This window comes from Lepisosteus platostomus, chromosome 6 (genome assembly GCF_059453375.1).
Source record: "Lepisosteus platostomus isolate fLepPlt1 chromosome 6, fLepPlt1.hap1, whole genome shotgun sequence".
In the NCBI taxonomy this organism is placed as follows: domain Eukaryota; kingdom Metazoa; phylum Chordata; class Actinopteri; order Semionotiformes; family Lepisosteidae; genus Lepisosteus; species Lepisosteus platostomus.
Window position 1 is genome coordinate 10027434 of NC_142616.1, and position 17356 is coordinate 10044789.

Here is a 17356-nt window from a genome sequence, read left to right on the forward strand (position 1 = left end):
TCCATAATGCCTCCAATGTCACCAGAAGCAAGGGAGAGGGCCATTGGCATGCTGCAGGCAGGCATGTCATGTGCCAGCGTTGCCAGACACTATGGAGTAAGCCGCTCCACTGTGTCCCGACTGCAGAGAAGGTTTCAGCAGACCGTCAGGACAGATGACTGTCCATGATCCGGTCGCCCTCGAGTGACCACACCAGAGCAGGACCGACACATCAGACTGGTCCATCTGAGAGATCGTTTCAGATCTGCCACCCGTACTGCTGCAGAAACTGCCGGCAGACACAATGCCCGCATCAGTGACAGGACAGTGAGGCTCCATGCTGCTGGCCTCAGAGCAAGGCAACCTGTCAGAGACCCCCTGCTCACACCTCCTAGACGTCACACCTGACTGGCTTGGGCCAGACAGAGGCTGCGATGGACTTGTCAGCAGTGCCATCAGGTCCTCTTCACGGATGGGTCAGCCTGTTCCCGAGTGTGGAGGAGGAGGTGTTGCGTTTCTTTTTTACAACAGTATATATTAGTGTGTATTGTCTGATTACGATTCTGTCATTTGTATTGTCATTGTGTTGTGATTTGAATTCGCATTCGACAGGAGTCCCAGTCACTGTTTTTTCAAGGGTATAACCAATATGTTATTGCTGTTTTCTGTATACTGACTAGCAGTGCGTACTGACCTAACTCTCACTCCATCCTGCCCCACACACAGGGTGAAGCGGGTGTCGTCCTTCGAGCTGGAGCACGTGGCGACAACCCTGCACTACTGCTCGGTGCTGCTGGGGGCCTGCACCGATGGGAGTATCGTGGACGAGATGTGCGAAAATCACTTCTTTCGCAGGTAGCCGCTGCCGACGTGGGAGGAGGAAAAAAAAATCTCTCCCTCAAATCTTGATTTCTAGTGCACATCTGAAGCAGGTGGCAACGCCCAAAAAACACTTCTACCCTTTTTAAAAATACTCGCGGGCTTGTCACAGGCGGGAGAGGAATGCCGATCTAGCCTACCCGGTCTTTGGTTAATAGGATTATTTCTGAGGATCGCACCCGTTCATCTCTCGAAGGAATCTAGGATGTCAGCAGCAACAAGAGCTTCCACTCATTCCCCGTCCTTTGTGTAAGGCAGTGCCTCCGGTCCTCAGGTTCCAGTGTGCTTCTCGGCATGGAATTATCCTCTGATGGCTTCTTTGCAGCTCCCCATCCGAACCTGGGGTCACTGACATCCATTGATCAACAGGTGTGAGTCAGGGCACGTCTCAGCCCAGTCCTCCTGCAGTCCAGAGAAGGAGCTCGCTCACCTGCGGTGATGCTCTTTCCGCAGCCTCCCACTGTACTACAAGGTGCTGGGTTTCCACCCCAACGACCACAAGAGCTCCTGGGTCCTGGCAGAGGCAAACGGGGTTCCCAATGTGGGCTTTGTGGTGAGAGTTCTTCCTCTTCGTCGTCTCCTCCCCTCCCCTCCCTGCCTCGTCCGTCTTCTCGTTAGCGTCCCCCTTTCACAACCCCCCGGCAGCTGGCGCTTTGTTAACTTTGACTCCAGTGGTTTCAGACTCATTTCCATATCTGAGCAAGTTAGTCTCCACCCATCAGACCAGACCGATCCTGGTTAGCGTGGTGTTGGATGAAAAGGGTGCGTGACGTCCCTTGCTCTCTCCTTTCCCTAACCGGGGCTGAAGGTGATCCGGCTTGAAGGTCGGGATTTGGGATTGGGTGGGAAATTTCAGTAACTCTTAGGGAAGCCTCTCTCCCTCCTGCTAGTCCCTCCAGCGTGGTTGGGTTGGTGGGTTACTCTCTTGGTCCGTTTGGTTGTTTCAGTACACCATGGGGAATACCAGCAACGTACATTCTGGCTTCAGTTACGTGGAGATGGAAGGCAGCCCCGACACCCCCGACGAAGGGGACTCGCAGGTTACGGCGGCCGCCATGCACAAAGGTAGGGCAGCGCAGGTCTTCATCCTCACCGCCGCGGGGAAGTCGCCACCGTTAGCCAGGGCTGACGGTGGAACTGGGCATCCGGGGCTGGATTAAAATCTTTGTAGGCATCAGACACTTCTGCTTCCTGGGCCCTGGGATAGATGCATTTCCATGATTAAATGGTCAATTCCTTACACTTCGTTGAACAAAAAAATAACACAATGGCCATTGACGTGACTCTTTGTGTAATACACTCTGCCTAGGCTTATATTCAAGGATAGATCTGTGCTTCAGCTATTAGCCATATCATTTTGTTTTAAAAATGGTCAGAATTGTTGTCAGTTTTCGTGGGCCCTAGGCACAGTGTCTGCTGTGCCTATTGGATAATATAACCCTGGTGAGGTTTTGAATGTCTTTTCTCATCGATCGCCGTCTCCTGTCACAGAACTGATTGTGTTCGGAGATTCCAAAGGCAACATGTGGTACAACCAGCCCCCAGAAACTGGCTCCTGGAGCAGCAAGAAGCAGGTGAGCTCCTGTCCCCTCTCTGTATATTGCATTTCTACAGCGGTTTTCACTCTTGATGAGCTCTGAGATCTCTACATATAAGAAGAGATCCCACTGAAGTTCTGCACCTCCCTGGTAGGTGTGCAGCAACTCCAATACATAAACTGGTGATTAGAGGGGAGAAATCACCTCACCTGTCGAATTAATGGGAAATATATGGGGAAGCCACACTGTTGTTAAGGTGGAAAATGAAGGCTCTGCTCACAGTAGATCAGCTTAGGAATTTATTGATTTCACGCGCATAGAGGCAGCCCCTCTGTCTGTTCTGGGGTACGTGATCCAGACTTTTATAGCTTTTTGGTGCTGAGCGGAGAAGATATGTGTGGAACTGCTCATGCCAATTGGGGCAAATAAGCATTTCATTAAACTTGTGCATATGACAAATGAACTGAACTGACCCAAGGAGTCAGGATCTCAGTCTCATCAAGGACAGATACCTCCTACAGCACAGTGGCCCAGATCACAATACTGGCATTGGTCTGGCAATTTTGATCCAGAAGGAAGAGCGCCAACTACTGGTCCTGCATCACGAGTTGCAGCAGCAATCCAGCGCTGATCAGGCTCAGTCTGATCAGGCTTAGCTTCTTTGATCTGATTGGATTAGATTACAAGTTGATAATGTGGCTGCTCTGTAGACTAGGTGGAAGAATCCTACCTGGTGGTACTTGGTAGCACTGTCCCAGGTGTACAGAGATACACTGGCTTCAGTAAGTTCACGTATGTTGAATATTTATCTATTTGGAGTCCCCACAAATGTCTCCACTAGGTGTGTTGCTGTTTATTAATGGGTCCGGGCCAGCAAATTATCTTAAATTTTGTTTACAGGTGCACAGTGACAGGATCAGCACACTGAAGGTGATGGAGAGCATGATCATTTCCGCGTCGCACGACAGGAGTCTGAAGCTGTGGGATCGAGAAACGAAGAAACAGGTGCCTGGGACCGTGGGAAGTCGGGGGGGTGTTGGAGCCAGTCAGAGAGCTGGCCGGCATGTGCATTACAGACACTGGATGAATAATGAGCCCTTTTTAGTAGCTGGTGATGTTTTCTTTCTGTGCACGTAAGATCAGCATCGCTCTCTAGACAGTGGATAACTCTACCAAGCCAAACGCCCAGGTCCTCCACCACAGGATAAGATCACTTTATTAGCCGTATTCAATTTCTTGCATTAGGAATTTGTCTGTTTGCATGCCCCAGCTTGCTCTCCATAAGACACACAGACAGGGGGAGAGAGAAGCTTGGGGTTAAGGGCCTTGCTCAGGGGCCCGCCGGAGTAGGATTCCTCTGCCGGCCGCTTGATACGAACCGGCAGCCTTCCAGGCACAGGCGCAGATCCTGAGCCACAGAGCCAATTCTGCACAACACCAGTGACAAATGCAGCTCTAGTCTGTCCCACCCAGGAAGCTCGGTCATTCACGGACTCCGAGCACACACAGCACCGCACCCTAGACAGCAGATAAGTCCATTAAGCCAAAAGTCCACCTCCACATCACTGGTGCATCACTAGTCTGTCCCATTCACTCACAAACTCCGAGAGCACACAGAGCAGCACCCGAGTGAGGAAGTAACTGCAAAATGACTGGGTCTTCTGCCACAGGAGAATCTAAACTTCAGATGCGGGTGACTTTTTTTTCTGTACCTGGTCCAGCCCTGTTACAATAGTGCAGGATTCAGAACTGGTATGATCGCTGCCCTGAAGGAAGTCCAGAGATTTGATCTGCTCTGTGCTGATATGCGCGATATATGTACGCACCATCAGATGGATGATAGGTTTTGTTCAGGGGTAAGGAATTCAGGTCAACTGCATTTTCAATTCCCGTGCTCATCACAGGAGAGGTGCAGCTGCACGAGTCAGTGCACAGGAGAGGTGGGGTTAAACTGCAGACATGGCTGTTACACGGATCTCGTGTTTCTGTCCAGGTGGGTCAGTTCCTGTGCCACGCCCCCCTCTGGAGCTTGGAGGTGAACCCCCTTCGGCCCTCAGAGCTGGCATGCGGAGACAGCCTGGGCCAGGTGTACCTCATCAGCTGGAAGGACTGAGAGGGCAGCCAGAAGATGGATCCGGTTCCAGAAAGGTTGCTTTCCCAATCCTGCAGAGTGAAAATGTGGACGAAGCTCTGAAGCGATACTGAACCGATTGGGGTGCACTGCTGTTGGTTGAAGGAGTGTTTTGCTTGAAGCTGATTTTATTTTCCTTTGTAACATCCCTTTCCTCCTTGTTAATGCCTCTTTTTGTCCCCTTGAAACGAACACTTTACCTCACATTCTCACACCCCTCCTCCTTCCCCCCTTCTTCATACACACCCTTCCTCATCCTCAGCTTCCTATATTATATTATTATGCGTCTTCGTTTTTTGCAAATTTCAATTCTCAATTGAAACTGTGTTGCAGTCGGTGTGAACTTTCGCCCTGATCAGGCCGACTTTGAAAGTCCCCATTATCTCATTAAAACTGTTCTACTCATTAAACCTACTGTCAGTATCGATCTCTTACCGTGGAAACCTTCTCCCTCTGCTTGCTACTAGTTGTCCCTCTTCCCATCATGCCCTTCACACTGTTATTTGAAGGGACTTGACGTGGTTTCTTAAAAGGAAAAGATAGGTCCTGATTGGATGTGCCTGATTACTGATAGAAAGCAAGAATAACCTCTTTCCGAAAATCCTGTTAACAGCTGGCCCATGTAAGCAGTGGTGCATATTCAAGGACTAAATTAGGTACTACTTGTTACCGTGTTTCTTGTGCTCATTGTGTGCCACGGATATGCCCAAGGTCGTATATTAAAGCCTTCTTTGGGTGAGTTGGATCAGCTCCTGAGACCAGTTTTGGTTGCTACAAAAACAAGAGGAGACCCAGAACTAAGCAAGAGGGTGTACATGCTGGGTGTTCTGAGAAGTGGTTTTAAGCATGTTTTTGGCCATTTTAAGCTTTTAAGTGGGGGGGGGGAGCCCTTAGCTGGGAGTTGAACCCTCAAACCTTCTAGTTATCAGTTGATAGCACTAGGCACTATGCCACGCTGTTTTAAAACCGTCTACAATGGTCAAAAATGCATCCCAGACTTACTCTGGTCTAGTACCTTCTTCCAACCTGTCCAGGATGGTGGGTTCTCACCTAGGCAATTCAGGAGAAACTGGTCATTCAAGCTAAAGAAGCTGGGTAAGAGCCGGGGATGAGTACTGAGGAAATGGCTCACCAAAACGACTGGGCCACATCAGGCAAGATAAACCAGCGCTGTAAGTTTTCAAGGCCAGTCTTTTCTGATTGACTGAAGTAAAGCTCAAATTAGCCGTCCGAAGACGAGAGGTAAAAAATATGACTTGGAGAAAATGTGAGTAAGAGGTAACGTGTGTTTCAAATAACCTAAGCGTAGAGATTCTCTTTAGAGCATGCATGCACAGTCACACATGCACACAGAATCACACTCTCAGACACACACAAGCTCGGAGTCGCCTGTGGACACGGGTGCCCTCGCACACATCCGACTTGAACTGCTTCCTGGGGCTAAGAAGCAGCTCTCCTTGCTCAGCCGAAACCTTCAGCAGCTCCTTCGGGACTTCTCTTGGGGTGAACACGGCAGCGCAAAGTCTCACAAGATTCTGCAAGATGCAAGGGAAGCTGGAACCATTTTGCAAAATTAGGACGTCCCCTAGGCATGACCGCAGCGCGGGGGAGATAAAAGGCAGGGGACACAGAGAAACCAACTGCAGAGCTAGTGGCCAGTTTGAGGAAACGCAGCCCCCAGCCAGGGCTGCAGACGGAAGTAAGAAACTGCTCACTGTTGATGCTTATGAAAATAAAGTATTAGAGGACCAGAATGCAAATGTCACCATGCTGCAGAGTGCAGTGTAACATTCGGAAAGCAAAATTGAGCTCTGATTAACTGGCTAAGTGCAGTGTAACTAGCGATAGTTGTGTTTACTGTATTTAATCATTTGCTGTCTAGTTATAGCTATATACTGGGTCTATGCCTATAGATATAAATGTTAAATACTTTCGCTATACTGTATTATTTCCTGTAATAAGTCTTTTTTTTGTGCATGTATATATTCCTTTTTATATATTCTGTGAACAATATGAATCAATTGATGTTGTGACACGTAGTTGATTTTCTGCTTAGCTTTTTAATATTACTCAGATTATTTTCTTATTACCAAGATTATATTCCCTTCCTCTTAGTTTATAAAACAATCCAGCTGTTCGTCTACTTTGTAAGGTTGTGAGAACCCCCACAGAGCTACTCTAGCTCGATATGTCCTTTAGTGATCCGAACACTTGATTCTATTGATTAAGTCTGATGTAATTCTAGCAAAGTTAACTGCTGCCACAGTTGTCTTTCATTTTCCCCTAGGGTTCCTTCTGGGGTTAGAGTTGAGATCTAAATTGGTGGTAAAAATTTAATCCCGAGCAAAACCCTGTTGGGGTTGAAGTTGCTGAGAGACAAATGTAGTAAACATCCTGACTAGGTATGAACTTCACATGCCATAACAAATATATGCGAGGTACACGATACGATAAGAATCGGGGCACAATCGCCCCGAATACAGATCTGACGGCCCGAGGGGTCTCCTACCTCTGCGCGTCTTGAAGGCGATCTTGTACCTGCCGTTCCCCTGCGCCTGCAGGTCGCTGCAGTCGCCTCCGCCTGACCGCTTCCTGAGCCGAAAGTGTCTCAGGATTTCGCCCTTCCAGCGCTCTTCCATGTCGGCCAGGTCAAAGAGGACGGGGAACGGGTACTCGTCCATAGCTGGCCGGTGGGCTGGGATCTCCCTCCGGGCGGACGATCCCACGGGAGTCGGTACCCGGTACACGAGTGAAGCAGCAGGCTGTGTTCGCGGATGCTTCCCTGGCTACTGTAGGTTCTGCAAAACAGGTAGGACACCTTTATCTAGGATTCACCTGGGTGTGTTGCCCGTAGCGTATCTTGAAAAGGGTTTGTGTGTGTGTGGCTGTTTTTATGGCCGTGAGAAATAACAACGTTTAACGTGTTTCATCATATTTCAAAATGTTTCGTTAAAATTGCTCGTTTTTGCAACCAATGCTTCTCCCGAGTTATAATGTCTTCGTTTTTTCCTCAGATGTTAAGACTTTTAAAATAAAAAAAACATTTAAGTTTTAAATGGGGGTATATTTTTGTTTTTTCCTTTGCTATTATGAAAGAGAAATACCAACCATGCAGCTGTTTATAAGTTTACTAAGAAGTTTAATAAAAAAACTGGAGAGATTAAATTGATTTTTGATTAGAAAAAGTAATAAAGATGAATTACTTTGGAGGCATGTGTCGCGTGTCGCTTATCCCCCGCTCCGTGCTCTTTTTTGAAACAAAATATGGTCACCCTAGCCTCATATATAAACCTGACGTATATCCGATTCTATATGTGTTATTCGTGCATGGGGGAGGAGCGCAGTGCGGTAGCACAGCTGGATACACGGCTTCACGTGCGCTTCTGGAAGGAGCTGAGGCGCACCCCCGTACACACGCGCTCCTCGTTAGTATAGTGGTGAGTATCCCCGCCTGTCACGCGGGAGACCGGGGTTCGATTTCCCGACGGGGAGGTAAAAGTCCTTTTACAATCTGATCACAATTTAAAATGTCAAAGTTGGAGATTTTTTTTTAATTCACTGACAAGTGCAAGTTGAAAGCTTTTTCGGAAACAGACTTACAAATTTGCGGTAATAAACTCCGTCATAAATAATCAGGCCTATTGTATTTAGCATTCGCTTTTAATAGCATTAGTTTTTCTAGGAAGCTGATGGCCAAGTGGAGGTCAGTTCTTTCGACGGTAGGTTGATTCGTATCAGACAACTGAAGCTGCAACACTCGTGCGTAGCATTACATATAACTGGAAGCACCTGTACTTTTGCCATTTTGTTGTCTTCTTATTTAAAAGTAGGATAAAAAAAATAGAAAACCAGACTGTCAGAAGTGGGATTCGAACCCACGCCTCCATGGGAGACTGCGACCTGAACGCAGCGCCTTAGACCGCTCGGCCATCCTGACTGCGTGCAGAAGTTCCTCTGCTTCTGTTTTGGGATTGGAACTGCTTTTCTCTGTTTTTACTACGGCTTTCAGATTGTTGGCTTCGGAAAACTCTCTCTCGGGTTTGGGATTACTGGCTTCCCTCTTTTGGCTTGGTTTGTGTATTGCGGTGAGATCTTTTTAGAGGTTATTTTTCAGCTCACGCTAGCGGGCTCATTTCTTAGTTTCGGTTTCACCGGCCGAATTCGTAACACTGGGCGAAGTTGTACCGAACAACAAGTGACGTTTTATTCCACTCTGAAGGGAAAAGAGGCAAAACGTTCCGGCTGTGGGGAAGGAGAAACGTTGTGCCTTTTTTTTCTTTGCAGCAGGGAATACGCCTTAAGCCGTTCCTTTGCAACCCGCGCATGTTGACGCAGCTCCCTGCTTGAAGGTCTTCTACTAATAACAGGATATAAAAAAAAGTTACACACCCCAGATGGGACTCGAACCCACAATCCCTGGCTTAGGAGGCCAGTGCCTTATCCATTAGGCCACTGGGGCTCATATGAGATTAACCGCCCCACCTGGATAATGCTCCAGAACGCTCACCACACACCAGCTCTCAGTGGGGAGAGCAGAGTGATGAAGCCAGTTCAGAGAGGGGGATTATTAGGAAGCCATGATTGGTAAAGACCAGGGGGAAGTTTGGACAGGACACTGGGGTAACACTCCTACTCTTTTCGAGAAACACCCTGGGATTTGTAATGACCACAGAAAGTCAGGACCTGGGTTTAACGTCTCATCCGAAGGACGGCGCCATTTCTACAGTATAGTGTCACTATACTGAGGCATTAGCACCCACACAGACCGCAGGGTGAGCGCCCCCTACTGGCCCCACTACTTGATCCGTTACAATGAAATCTTGCTCCGTGACCCGAAAATCCAGATTTTTGTCCTGGAAGGGTGTACAGTGGATGTCAGCAACTGGAGGGCTGAAACTCAGAAAGTTTTTTTTCCTCTTTAAGGTTGAAAAACTCCTTTGGCTTCTAAACTGTAAAAAAAAATCCGATTGAGATAGATGCCCGAACTAGGAGCAAGCACATTCCTCACCAGCCCCGTGGAGCTGCGGGTGATTCGCTCCCTTATGGTTATGAAACTGTTTAATGTATGTCTAGTTTCGTGGGCAAAATAAATGAGCGCCATGGAGGAACAAAATCCGTTTAAATTAGACGGCTTTGCGTTTAAACATGATACGTGTGGTTTTTTTTTCTTCCTCAGGGGCGCTTCCGCGGGATCACCGATCATAGCTTCTTAAGCGTTCCCACTTGTCTCGGGGAAAAGCGGGAAGCTCTTTTTTAAAATTGAATCTTAATACAAAGTGGAGTGACCGACTCGCATTCTCCAGTCTCGTCTGCGTAAACCCAACTTGCATTCGGCTGGTACATAATGATAAAATAGAGGAATCAATTCCGTAAAGGGGGAGCTGGAGGGGGGTTCGGTCTCGCGTGTGTGAGATAACGCGACTCTATGGAGTATCGTTTGCTCTTACCCCTGCTCCACGTGAAACAGCGCGAACGACTTGGCTGTCTGAAGGGGTGGAAAGGTCTGTTTCCATTTAAAGAACGCACTTGAGCAAGACAGGAAAAAAACAGTAAAACCGCGCGAAATACGGGACTTTGGAGTTATTTTGAAAATGGCTGCGATATGTAGTCACTTCCACCAGATGGCAGTGGAACAGAGTCTGCAGACCAGAATTTCTAACATCTATAATAATAATTCCTTACAGTTACTTGGTGATTTTCTGGAGAAGGGAGGTAAAAGAACGAATGACCAGGATGGCCGAGTGGTTAAGGCGTTGGACTTAAGATCCAATAGACAAGAGTCTGTGTGGGTTCGATCCCCACTCCTGGTAGTTTTGGCTCATGGGAAATTCCTGCTGTGATCCTCCGGAGAGAACACAACTAAGCAAGATGACAGAGTGGTTTTGGCAGAAGGAAAATGCAGCAGATGACTTTAAGGACTCCAGACTGCACAAGCTCACAGTGGAACATTAGCAGGAATAACATCCCTTCTCTTACAAAATGGTTCACTGGTATTTCATGGCCAGGTGACCAGCGATGAAGCAGTTCGATTGAAACCCTAAGAGGCTTACCTCATGTCTTAACCACTGAGACAGCAAGGTCATTTAAGAAAGCTAGTATTCCAAAGGAGGGCCAACAGTCTTTCCATTCTGAGCATTATGGAAGACTTATCTGATGTACTTCATTATACTTTTTATTGTGAGCCAATTGTAGATTGACTTGAGCAGATCAGAGAGACGAGGCAAAGCTGGGCTGGGTCAGTGCTAGAATGGAGACTTTCAAGGGCACACAGGATGCTGGCTCTAGTAGTGGTAGATGGAACTGTTCTCTTTGGGCGCAGTTTGCACCCCAGTGCCCAATGCATTGACTGGGAAAACTCTCCTGTAGTTTTGGCACTTCTGATCAGATGTTTAAAGGCTGTGATGCTGAGTACATGATCATGAAATACCAGTGAACCATTTTGTAAGAGAAGGGATGTTATTCTGGCTAATGTTCCACTGTGAGCTTATAGAGTCTGGACTCTTTCAAGTCATCTGCAGCATTCCCCTTCTGCCAAAACCACTCTGTCATCTTGCTTAGTTGTGTTCTCTCTGGAGAATCACAGCAGGAATTTCCCATGAGCCAAAATTACAAGGAGTGGGGATCGAACCCACACAGACTCTTGTCCATTGAACCTTAAGTCTTACACCTTAACCACTCGGCCATCCTGGTCATTAGCAGAGAGATCTGTAGAGTGATAAGTTCTAGAAAGTGATTTCTACTGTTTAAAACTTTTACATGTTTTTCAAAGCCATGTAAACACTTACCTCTTAGGGTTTCAATCGAACTGCTTCATCAGTTCAGCCATCCTGGGTTCAGACGTCCAGCTCTTTAAAGAGATCGTTGGTGAAAAAGTCTACTAGTAGTGTAGCTCAAAAAGACACTTGCCTATCGGCTCTAAAGTTCAACACCTTAAACACTCAAGTTTCCTGGTTTGGACATAGAGTTGCATCTCAAAAGAGCAGCCTATGTTCCTTCTGATGTGACAATTATGGAAGGCTGACAAGAAGAATCTGTCAGTGTACGTAGTGAGAGACGGGTACCTGTATTGACAGCATAGGTTTCTCATTTTATTTCAATCAGAAGTCATTAATGAATAATGTAAAAGTTTAACCCAATTTGACTTGAAATGAGAAAAATGCCCTGTCATTATAATTTCCTGTCTCTCAATACGTACACTGACAATGTATGTAAAGTTTTCAACGCCAAGAAATCCTTTTTTTAGAACTTATCACTCTAAAGAGATCTGTATGAGTAACGAGAATGGCCTTGTGGTTAAGACATCGAGCTTAATACTGAACAGGCATGTTCCCATGTGGGTTCAAACCAATGGTTTCCTGTTGTATTTCATGACCAAGTATTCAGGATCAGTGCTCAACATCTGATTAAAGGGCAATGTTTCACTGAAAGTTAATAATAATAAATGTTCACCAGTATGCACTAAAGTTCACCAGTATGCACACTACACACCAGCTCTCAGTGGGGAGTAGAGCAAAGTGATGAAGCCAGTTCAGAGATAGGGATTATTAGGAGGCCATGATTGGTAAATAAAAGGGGGAAATTTGGCCAGGACACTGGGGTAACACCCCTATGTTTTTACAGAAACCCTTCTGTGGTTATTGAAATCCCAATACCTTAGTATCAGCCCTGGGCCTGAAACCATGAGGGTTAAAATGTCTTCAGGAGAAGATGTGATGGAGGAAAGAGGAGGCAGAGAGAGAGAGAAGGGATTAGTGAATTTGGGTTTGGGATCAGGACTGTAAAGAGGAAGAGAGAAACAAAGATGGGGACAGGGGGAAAAAGAAGAAAGAGGGGAAAGCGCTTTGAGGAGTGACAAATCTGAAGATAACACTTCCCCAGGGCAGGGCAAGAGTAGATCCAGGTGTTGTCCGCAGGTGTGTAGCACTCCACTGAGTGGAGGAAATGGCAGTCGTTGTGGCTGTCTCCTAAGGCATATAGTGCCCCCTCCAGGCAGACAACTGCAAAACAGTCGCGCCGGGTGTGCATGTCAGGGAGCCTTAGGGGGATCGTACCTGAAGATGAGACAAGCGCCGCTCGTCACTGTTGTTTTGCTTTTCTTTCTGAGGCCAAGGCTGCACATCAATGTGGTCGACGTAGAGGGCAGTTTGGCAGAACAGCTGCCACAGCAAGAGAGGAAAATACTGCAGGAAGAGTGGATCCAGGAAAATGGCTACTTACCTGCCACGGATGTGTAGAATAACAAAGACCCCTGTCACGGATGTCGGAAGGGACGAACCCCATGGAGAGGCAGGAGAGTGGAAAAAGACCCTCTACGTAGCAGCAGAATGGGAGCTCAGTAGTTTAGGAGTCGAATAGAAACCAATGCCCTCAGGCAGCGGACGTTGGGAGACCTGGTGCTAGGCGGGTTTCAGGGCATCCGAACATCAATGCTGAGCGAAGGAGAATCAGAGACCCGGAAATATATAGCCCCAGAGAAAGAGACACCGGAAGGACATCAAAGCACAGGAAACTAGGGACAGGACAGAATAGGAGCCCCAGTTTATGAAAAATATGATTACAAATCTGCAACAGCTAAAAGATGTCCGCATGGCCTAACATCAAAAGCCTTCCTTGTTTTGACCCCTTATTATTATTCTGCTATTAGAACCTATTTGATTTCCTGCGTGTGTGTTAGACTTTGATGCCCGGGGAACATGTAGTCATCTGTATCAGACTTGTGCTGGCATTGTAAACAGGGGAGCGGTCAGTTTATACAAATGATTTGGAAACGCCCAAAGCTAAAAAGAAATGGTCTATGGTATGAAAACCTGAGTCATGGTTAACTGGAACTTCGATTTCATTGGATCCCAAGATCCATTTCTTTATAATTATTTTGATCCAATTTTAACAGTCACATCTCAAAATGATTGCTCAACAGGTATGCTCTAATTTGGAAAAACAAAATACAGAGGCTGTAATGAAAGAAATATGGGTTAGATCATACTTTGATACGATGATATGATGGAAGAAAAAGGTTTGTAACCTGGGATGTTAAAGTTAAGATCATATGAAGTCAGGGACCACCTCAAGAATGATCCCCAATTAAATTTTAATTTGATTACAATTGTTAAAGGCCAGTATTAGCAGATAACACATTGTGCTTTATTCATTTTATTTTTTGCTTTTCTTGGTTGCCAGTGTTGTCTGGCCTGCGTATTGAGTGCCTGTTAATTTAAGGTGCTTTTTGTAGAAGAAAATCAGTGCTGTTTCTCTGCAAGCAGGAAGTATCATAGGTGCTGTTTGTAGATAACAGATAACAGCTGTTAGGACAGTTTTATTATATTTGTTTAATCTTTTTGTTAAAGTAGTTGTTTAAGTAATACAGTGTGGTATAAGATTTTTGACTCATCAGGTTTAACCCAGTATAATGAGGGCTGGCCTCTATTCAGTGTGTTCAATATTCTAGGAATCTTAGTCAAGATATGTACTGTATGTTTTGTATATGCCTTTCTTCCTTGTCATGTTTTGTGTGATCTGGTCTACTCGCTATTTAGTTTTGTTTTATGTTTGTTTATTATATCCATGCTGCATATATTCTTGTGCAGATGACAATCCATTTTGGAGGCATTAACTATTTTTTGTCTAATGTGAAGTCCTTCCGCTGAAGAGTGATAAACGCATTCATCACACCTAAAATCTAACAAAGCAATGCTCCAGGAAACCAATTTGATTAGCAAGGAATTTCTGAAACCAAAACAGAAATGGGTTACTCGGGTCTTTCCTCGTGTCATAATAGTTAGAGCAGAGGGCTAGACAGTTTAGTGTTGTGAGTTAGTTTTGTGATAGAAAAAGTAGCTGCTGATCAAGCAGGTAGTGTTATATCATGAAAGGCATGAATTGTACAATGACCCCACTGTTGTTGTTAATTTGCATGCTCCTAATTTTGATGCAGTTTATTTGTTCCCAGAGGTTAAAGGTCATTTCGCCGAATTTGCTGGCTTCCCAATGCTTTAAGGAGGAGATTTTAATGCTGTCCCTAATAATTCTGTTAATCAAGTGTCCCTGAAGTTAAATCAAAGACTCTGATATGTATGAACAAAATAATTTATGACTCTTGTATTTTGAACTCGGAGCAAGCCTTTTAAAATGATAAATTAGAGAGATGCATTCACTTAATAGTCTCACAGTTGCAGGAGAAACTTATGGGGAGCGTTAAAAATAACGCATACTTAGCCAGTTAATTATATTGAATCACAAATAACTCTGGAATATCATTACATCATGCAGTTGAGTTCAAATGGAAGAGGCACCTAGGTGAGCACTTGGGGCCTGAAAAGTGGAGTACGATCTGGAAAGATATATACAAATTGTCTAATTCTGTAAACCACAAATGAATTCAATTTATTTAGTTTTTCCTTGATGTGTACTTGATGCCCAGGAAATGTAAATTCATGCCGTTATCTGTATCAGACCTGTGCTGGCATTGAAAACGGGGGAGCGCTCAGTTTGTACATATGCTCTGGAAACGCCCAAAACTAAAATAATAAAAAAAACATTAGTCTTTGGTATTAAAAACTGACTCAAGTTAACTGGAACTATGATTTAATCGTATCCCTACGATATGGTTCCCTAAATTGTTTTGATAAGCTTTTAGGAGACAAATCTCAGAAAGAAAGGATCATAACAATTGCTTATACTGTATGGGTGCAAAAAAGTCGATTGCTCCACTTTGGAAACATATTCAGGCAGCAGCAGAAGAAATCGGGGTTAAATCATACTGTGATTTGCTGATGAGGGGGAAAATGGTTTGTAACCTGGGAGATCTTTACAGATCACGAGAAGTAGGAGAGAAAAATGGAGAATGATCCCCAATGGTTTTATTGTGATAAAAGCCAGTGATACAAGATGTTTGATAGTCAGGGGAACGGGGGTCTTGTGCCTGAGGGCAGATTGGACTCTGAGCAGGGTGTCTCCAGAAGGTCATACTTTATGCTCCTTGGGTCTGCGTCTGCGTTGGTGCACTTATGGTTCAATTGGACATCTCTCCTGTTTTCTTTGCTGTTGTTTTTGATTTGCTTTCCTTGGTTGGAAGTGTTGTCTGGCCTGTGCATTTGAGTGCCTGTTAATGTAGAAATTCACTACTGTTTCTCGACAAGCAAGGAGTGCTTTTTCTTTGCAATAGTATTTTTTTCCTTTTATTCTAGAGATCCTGAATGAACTAACACTGCTCGACCAAGCCTCCAAGATACGGCACTACAACTAAAGGTTTAACAGTTTTCCCGATCTGCTTATGATCAGACCATGGAATGGGTCGGGTGATACCAGCTGGCTACCACCTGCTGACCCATTCCATTGCCTGGGAGGTGAAGCAGGTACCACCTTCACTGTTCCAATAGGCAAACCTCATACTAATAAAGGCCCATTCACTGGTCTGATTTCAATAATAATTTATAATTAGCACTTTTCTGGACATTCCACTCAAAGCTCTTTACAGATAATGGGGAATCCCACTACCACCTCCAGTGTGCAGCCCCACCTGGATGATATGACAGCAGCCATAGTGCGCCAGAACGCTCACTACACACCAGCTATCCATGATGAGGAGAACAGAGTCGTGAAGCCAGTTCAGAGATGGAGATTAGGAGGCCATGAGTGGTAAGGACTAATGGGAAATTTGGCCAGGACACTGGGGTAACACTCCTACTCTTTTCGAGAAACACCTTGGAATTTTTAATGACCACAGAGAGTCTCCTCAGTTTCACATCTCATCCAAATGACAGTGCCTTTTTACAGTACAGTGTCTCCTTCACTATATTGGGGCATTAGGACCCACACAGACCGCAGGGTGAGTGTCCCCTGATGGCCCCACTAACACTTCTTCCAGCAGCAGCCTTAGCTTTCCCAGGAGTCTCCCATCCAGGTACTGACCAGGCTCACACTTGCTGAGCTCCAGTGGGGCTGTCAGCTGTGAGCTGCAGGGTGATATAGCTGCTGGCAATACATTTTAAGTCACGTAACCGGACACAGGGGGCATAGACCACAGTATTTACCATGGAGACAGAATATACGGGAGCTATTAAGGGATTTGGCACCTCCTCTACTTCCAACGATGTTCCCCATCCAGGCGTGGCCTGCAGGAGCGCAGCAAACCAACTGATGACCAACCAAACCCGCCGACCCATCGGTAGGAGGACGGAAATCAAACTCGGCCTGAAACTCGCCGTCAACTTCCAACGGGCCCTCTCGGCGTCTACCGGATCTCGGGGATAACCGATCGGCACGCGGTCAAGCCCGTTCGCCACGGGCGGCTCACGCGACTGTCCGGTTCCGCCACCTAAACCTGGAACCCGCCGGCCGCTTCCTCTGCTCTCGGCTTCGTGCTCTGCGGATCGACTCCGGCCAGCCACAGCGGCGAACGAGAGTCTGGTCTCGGTGGGGCCGACCTGCTTCGGCGAGCGGAACGAATGCCCCGCCGACGATGAAACACGCCAGGTTGGCCGGAGAATCCAAATCCCCAATGGGGTCCGCCAGGAGTGTGGGCACAGGGGACAAACCCAGCCAGCGGCGGGGGAAATAAGCGAAATCCTGCGGACACTCTCGGCACTGCCCCGTCTGCAGGGTCCAGGGGACGAGACCCCATCCAGGTACTGACCAGACTCACACCTGCCGAGCTTCAGTGGGGACTAAGTGCCATCTGTGAGCTGCAGGGTGATATGGCTGCTGCCATTTCAAGCGCTTCAGCTGAAAATGTGATCAGTCACCTACCTCGCTGCTTGCACACAGGGAGTCCTTCTCGAGGAACCGGGCAACGCAGTACACCAGGAGATCCCAAAATCTGGGCCCTGCTGCC

General features: G+C 46.4%; 2 protein-coding genes and 4 non-coding genes across 10 annotated transcripts in view; 3 read left to right on the top strand and 3 right to left on the bottom strand.

The window, feature by feature from the left end:
* The window catches only part of LOC148660107 (telomerase protein component 1-like), a 56945-nt gene extending 52008 nt beyond the window's left edge, over nt 1-4937 (top strand). For all 5 annotated transcript variants that reach the window (XM_088634129.1, XM_088634132.1, XM_088634131.1 and 2 more), the window contains 6 exons: nt 706-834; nt 1312-1411; nt 1806-1923; nt 2350-2432; nt 3297-3401; nt 4390-4937. In XM_088634129.1, coding sequence (XP_088490255.1) covers nt 706-834; nt 1312-1411; nt 1806-1923; nt 2350-2432; nt 3297-3401; nt 4390-4509 — 655 coding nt within the window. In that variant the 3' untranslated portion in view covers nt 4510-4937. The remainder of the gene's footprint in view (nt 1-705; nt 835-1311; nt 1412-1805; nt 1924-2349; nt 2433-3296; nt 3402-4389) is intronic.
* The window catches only part of LOC148660099 (protein mono-ADP-ribosyltransferase PARP14-like), a 197362-nt gene extending 190052 nt beyond the window's left edge, over nt 1-7310 (bottom strand). The window contains exon 1 of the mRNA XM_088634139.1: nt 7037-7310. Within this exon, the coding sequence (XP_088490265.1) occupies nt 7037-7208 (172 nt within the window). The 5' untranslated portion in view covers nt 7209-7310. The remainder of the gene's footprint in view (nt 1-7036) is intronic.
* Nucleotides 7311-7947: 637 nt separating this feature from the next.
* Nucleotides 7948-8019, top strand: trnad-guc (transfer RNA aspartic acid (anticodon GUC)). Its single transcript has one exon. It is a non-coding gene; the product is annotated as a tRNA-Asp (tRNA).
* Nucleotides 8020-8381: 362 nt separating this feature from the next.
* On the bottom strand, nt 8382-8464 carry trnal-cag (transfer RNA leucine (anticodon CAG)). Its single transcript has one exon. It is a non-coding gene; the product is annotated as a tRNA-Leu (tRNA).
* A 449-nt stretch (nt 8465-8913) lies between these two features.
* Nucleotides 8914-8986, bottom strand: trnar-ccu (transfer RNA arginine (anticodon CCU)). Its single transcript has one exon. It is a non-coding gene; the product is annotated as a tRNA-Arg (tRNA).
* Nucleotides 8987-10254: 1268 nt separating this feature from the next.
* On the top strand, nt 10255-10337 carry trnal-uaa (transfer RNA leucine (anticodon UAA)). The gene has a single exon. It is a non-coding gene; the product is annotated as a tRNA-Leu (tRNA).
* The last annotated feature ends 7019 nt before the right edge of the window (nt 10338-17356 follow it).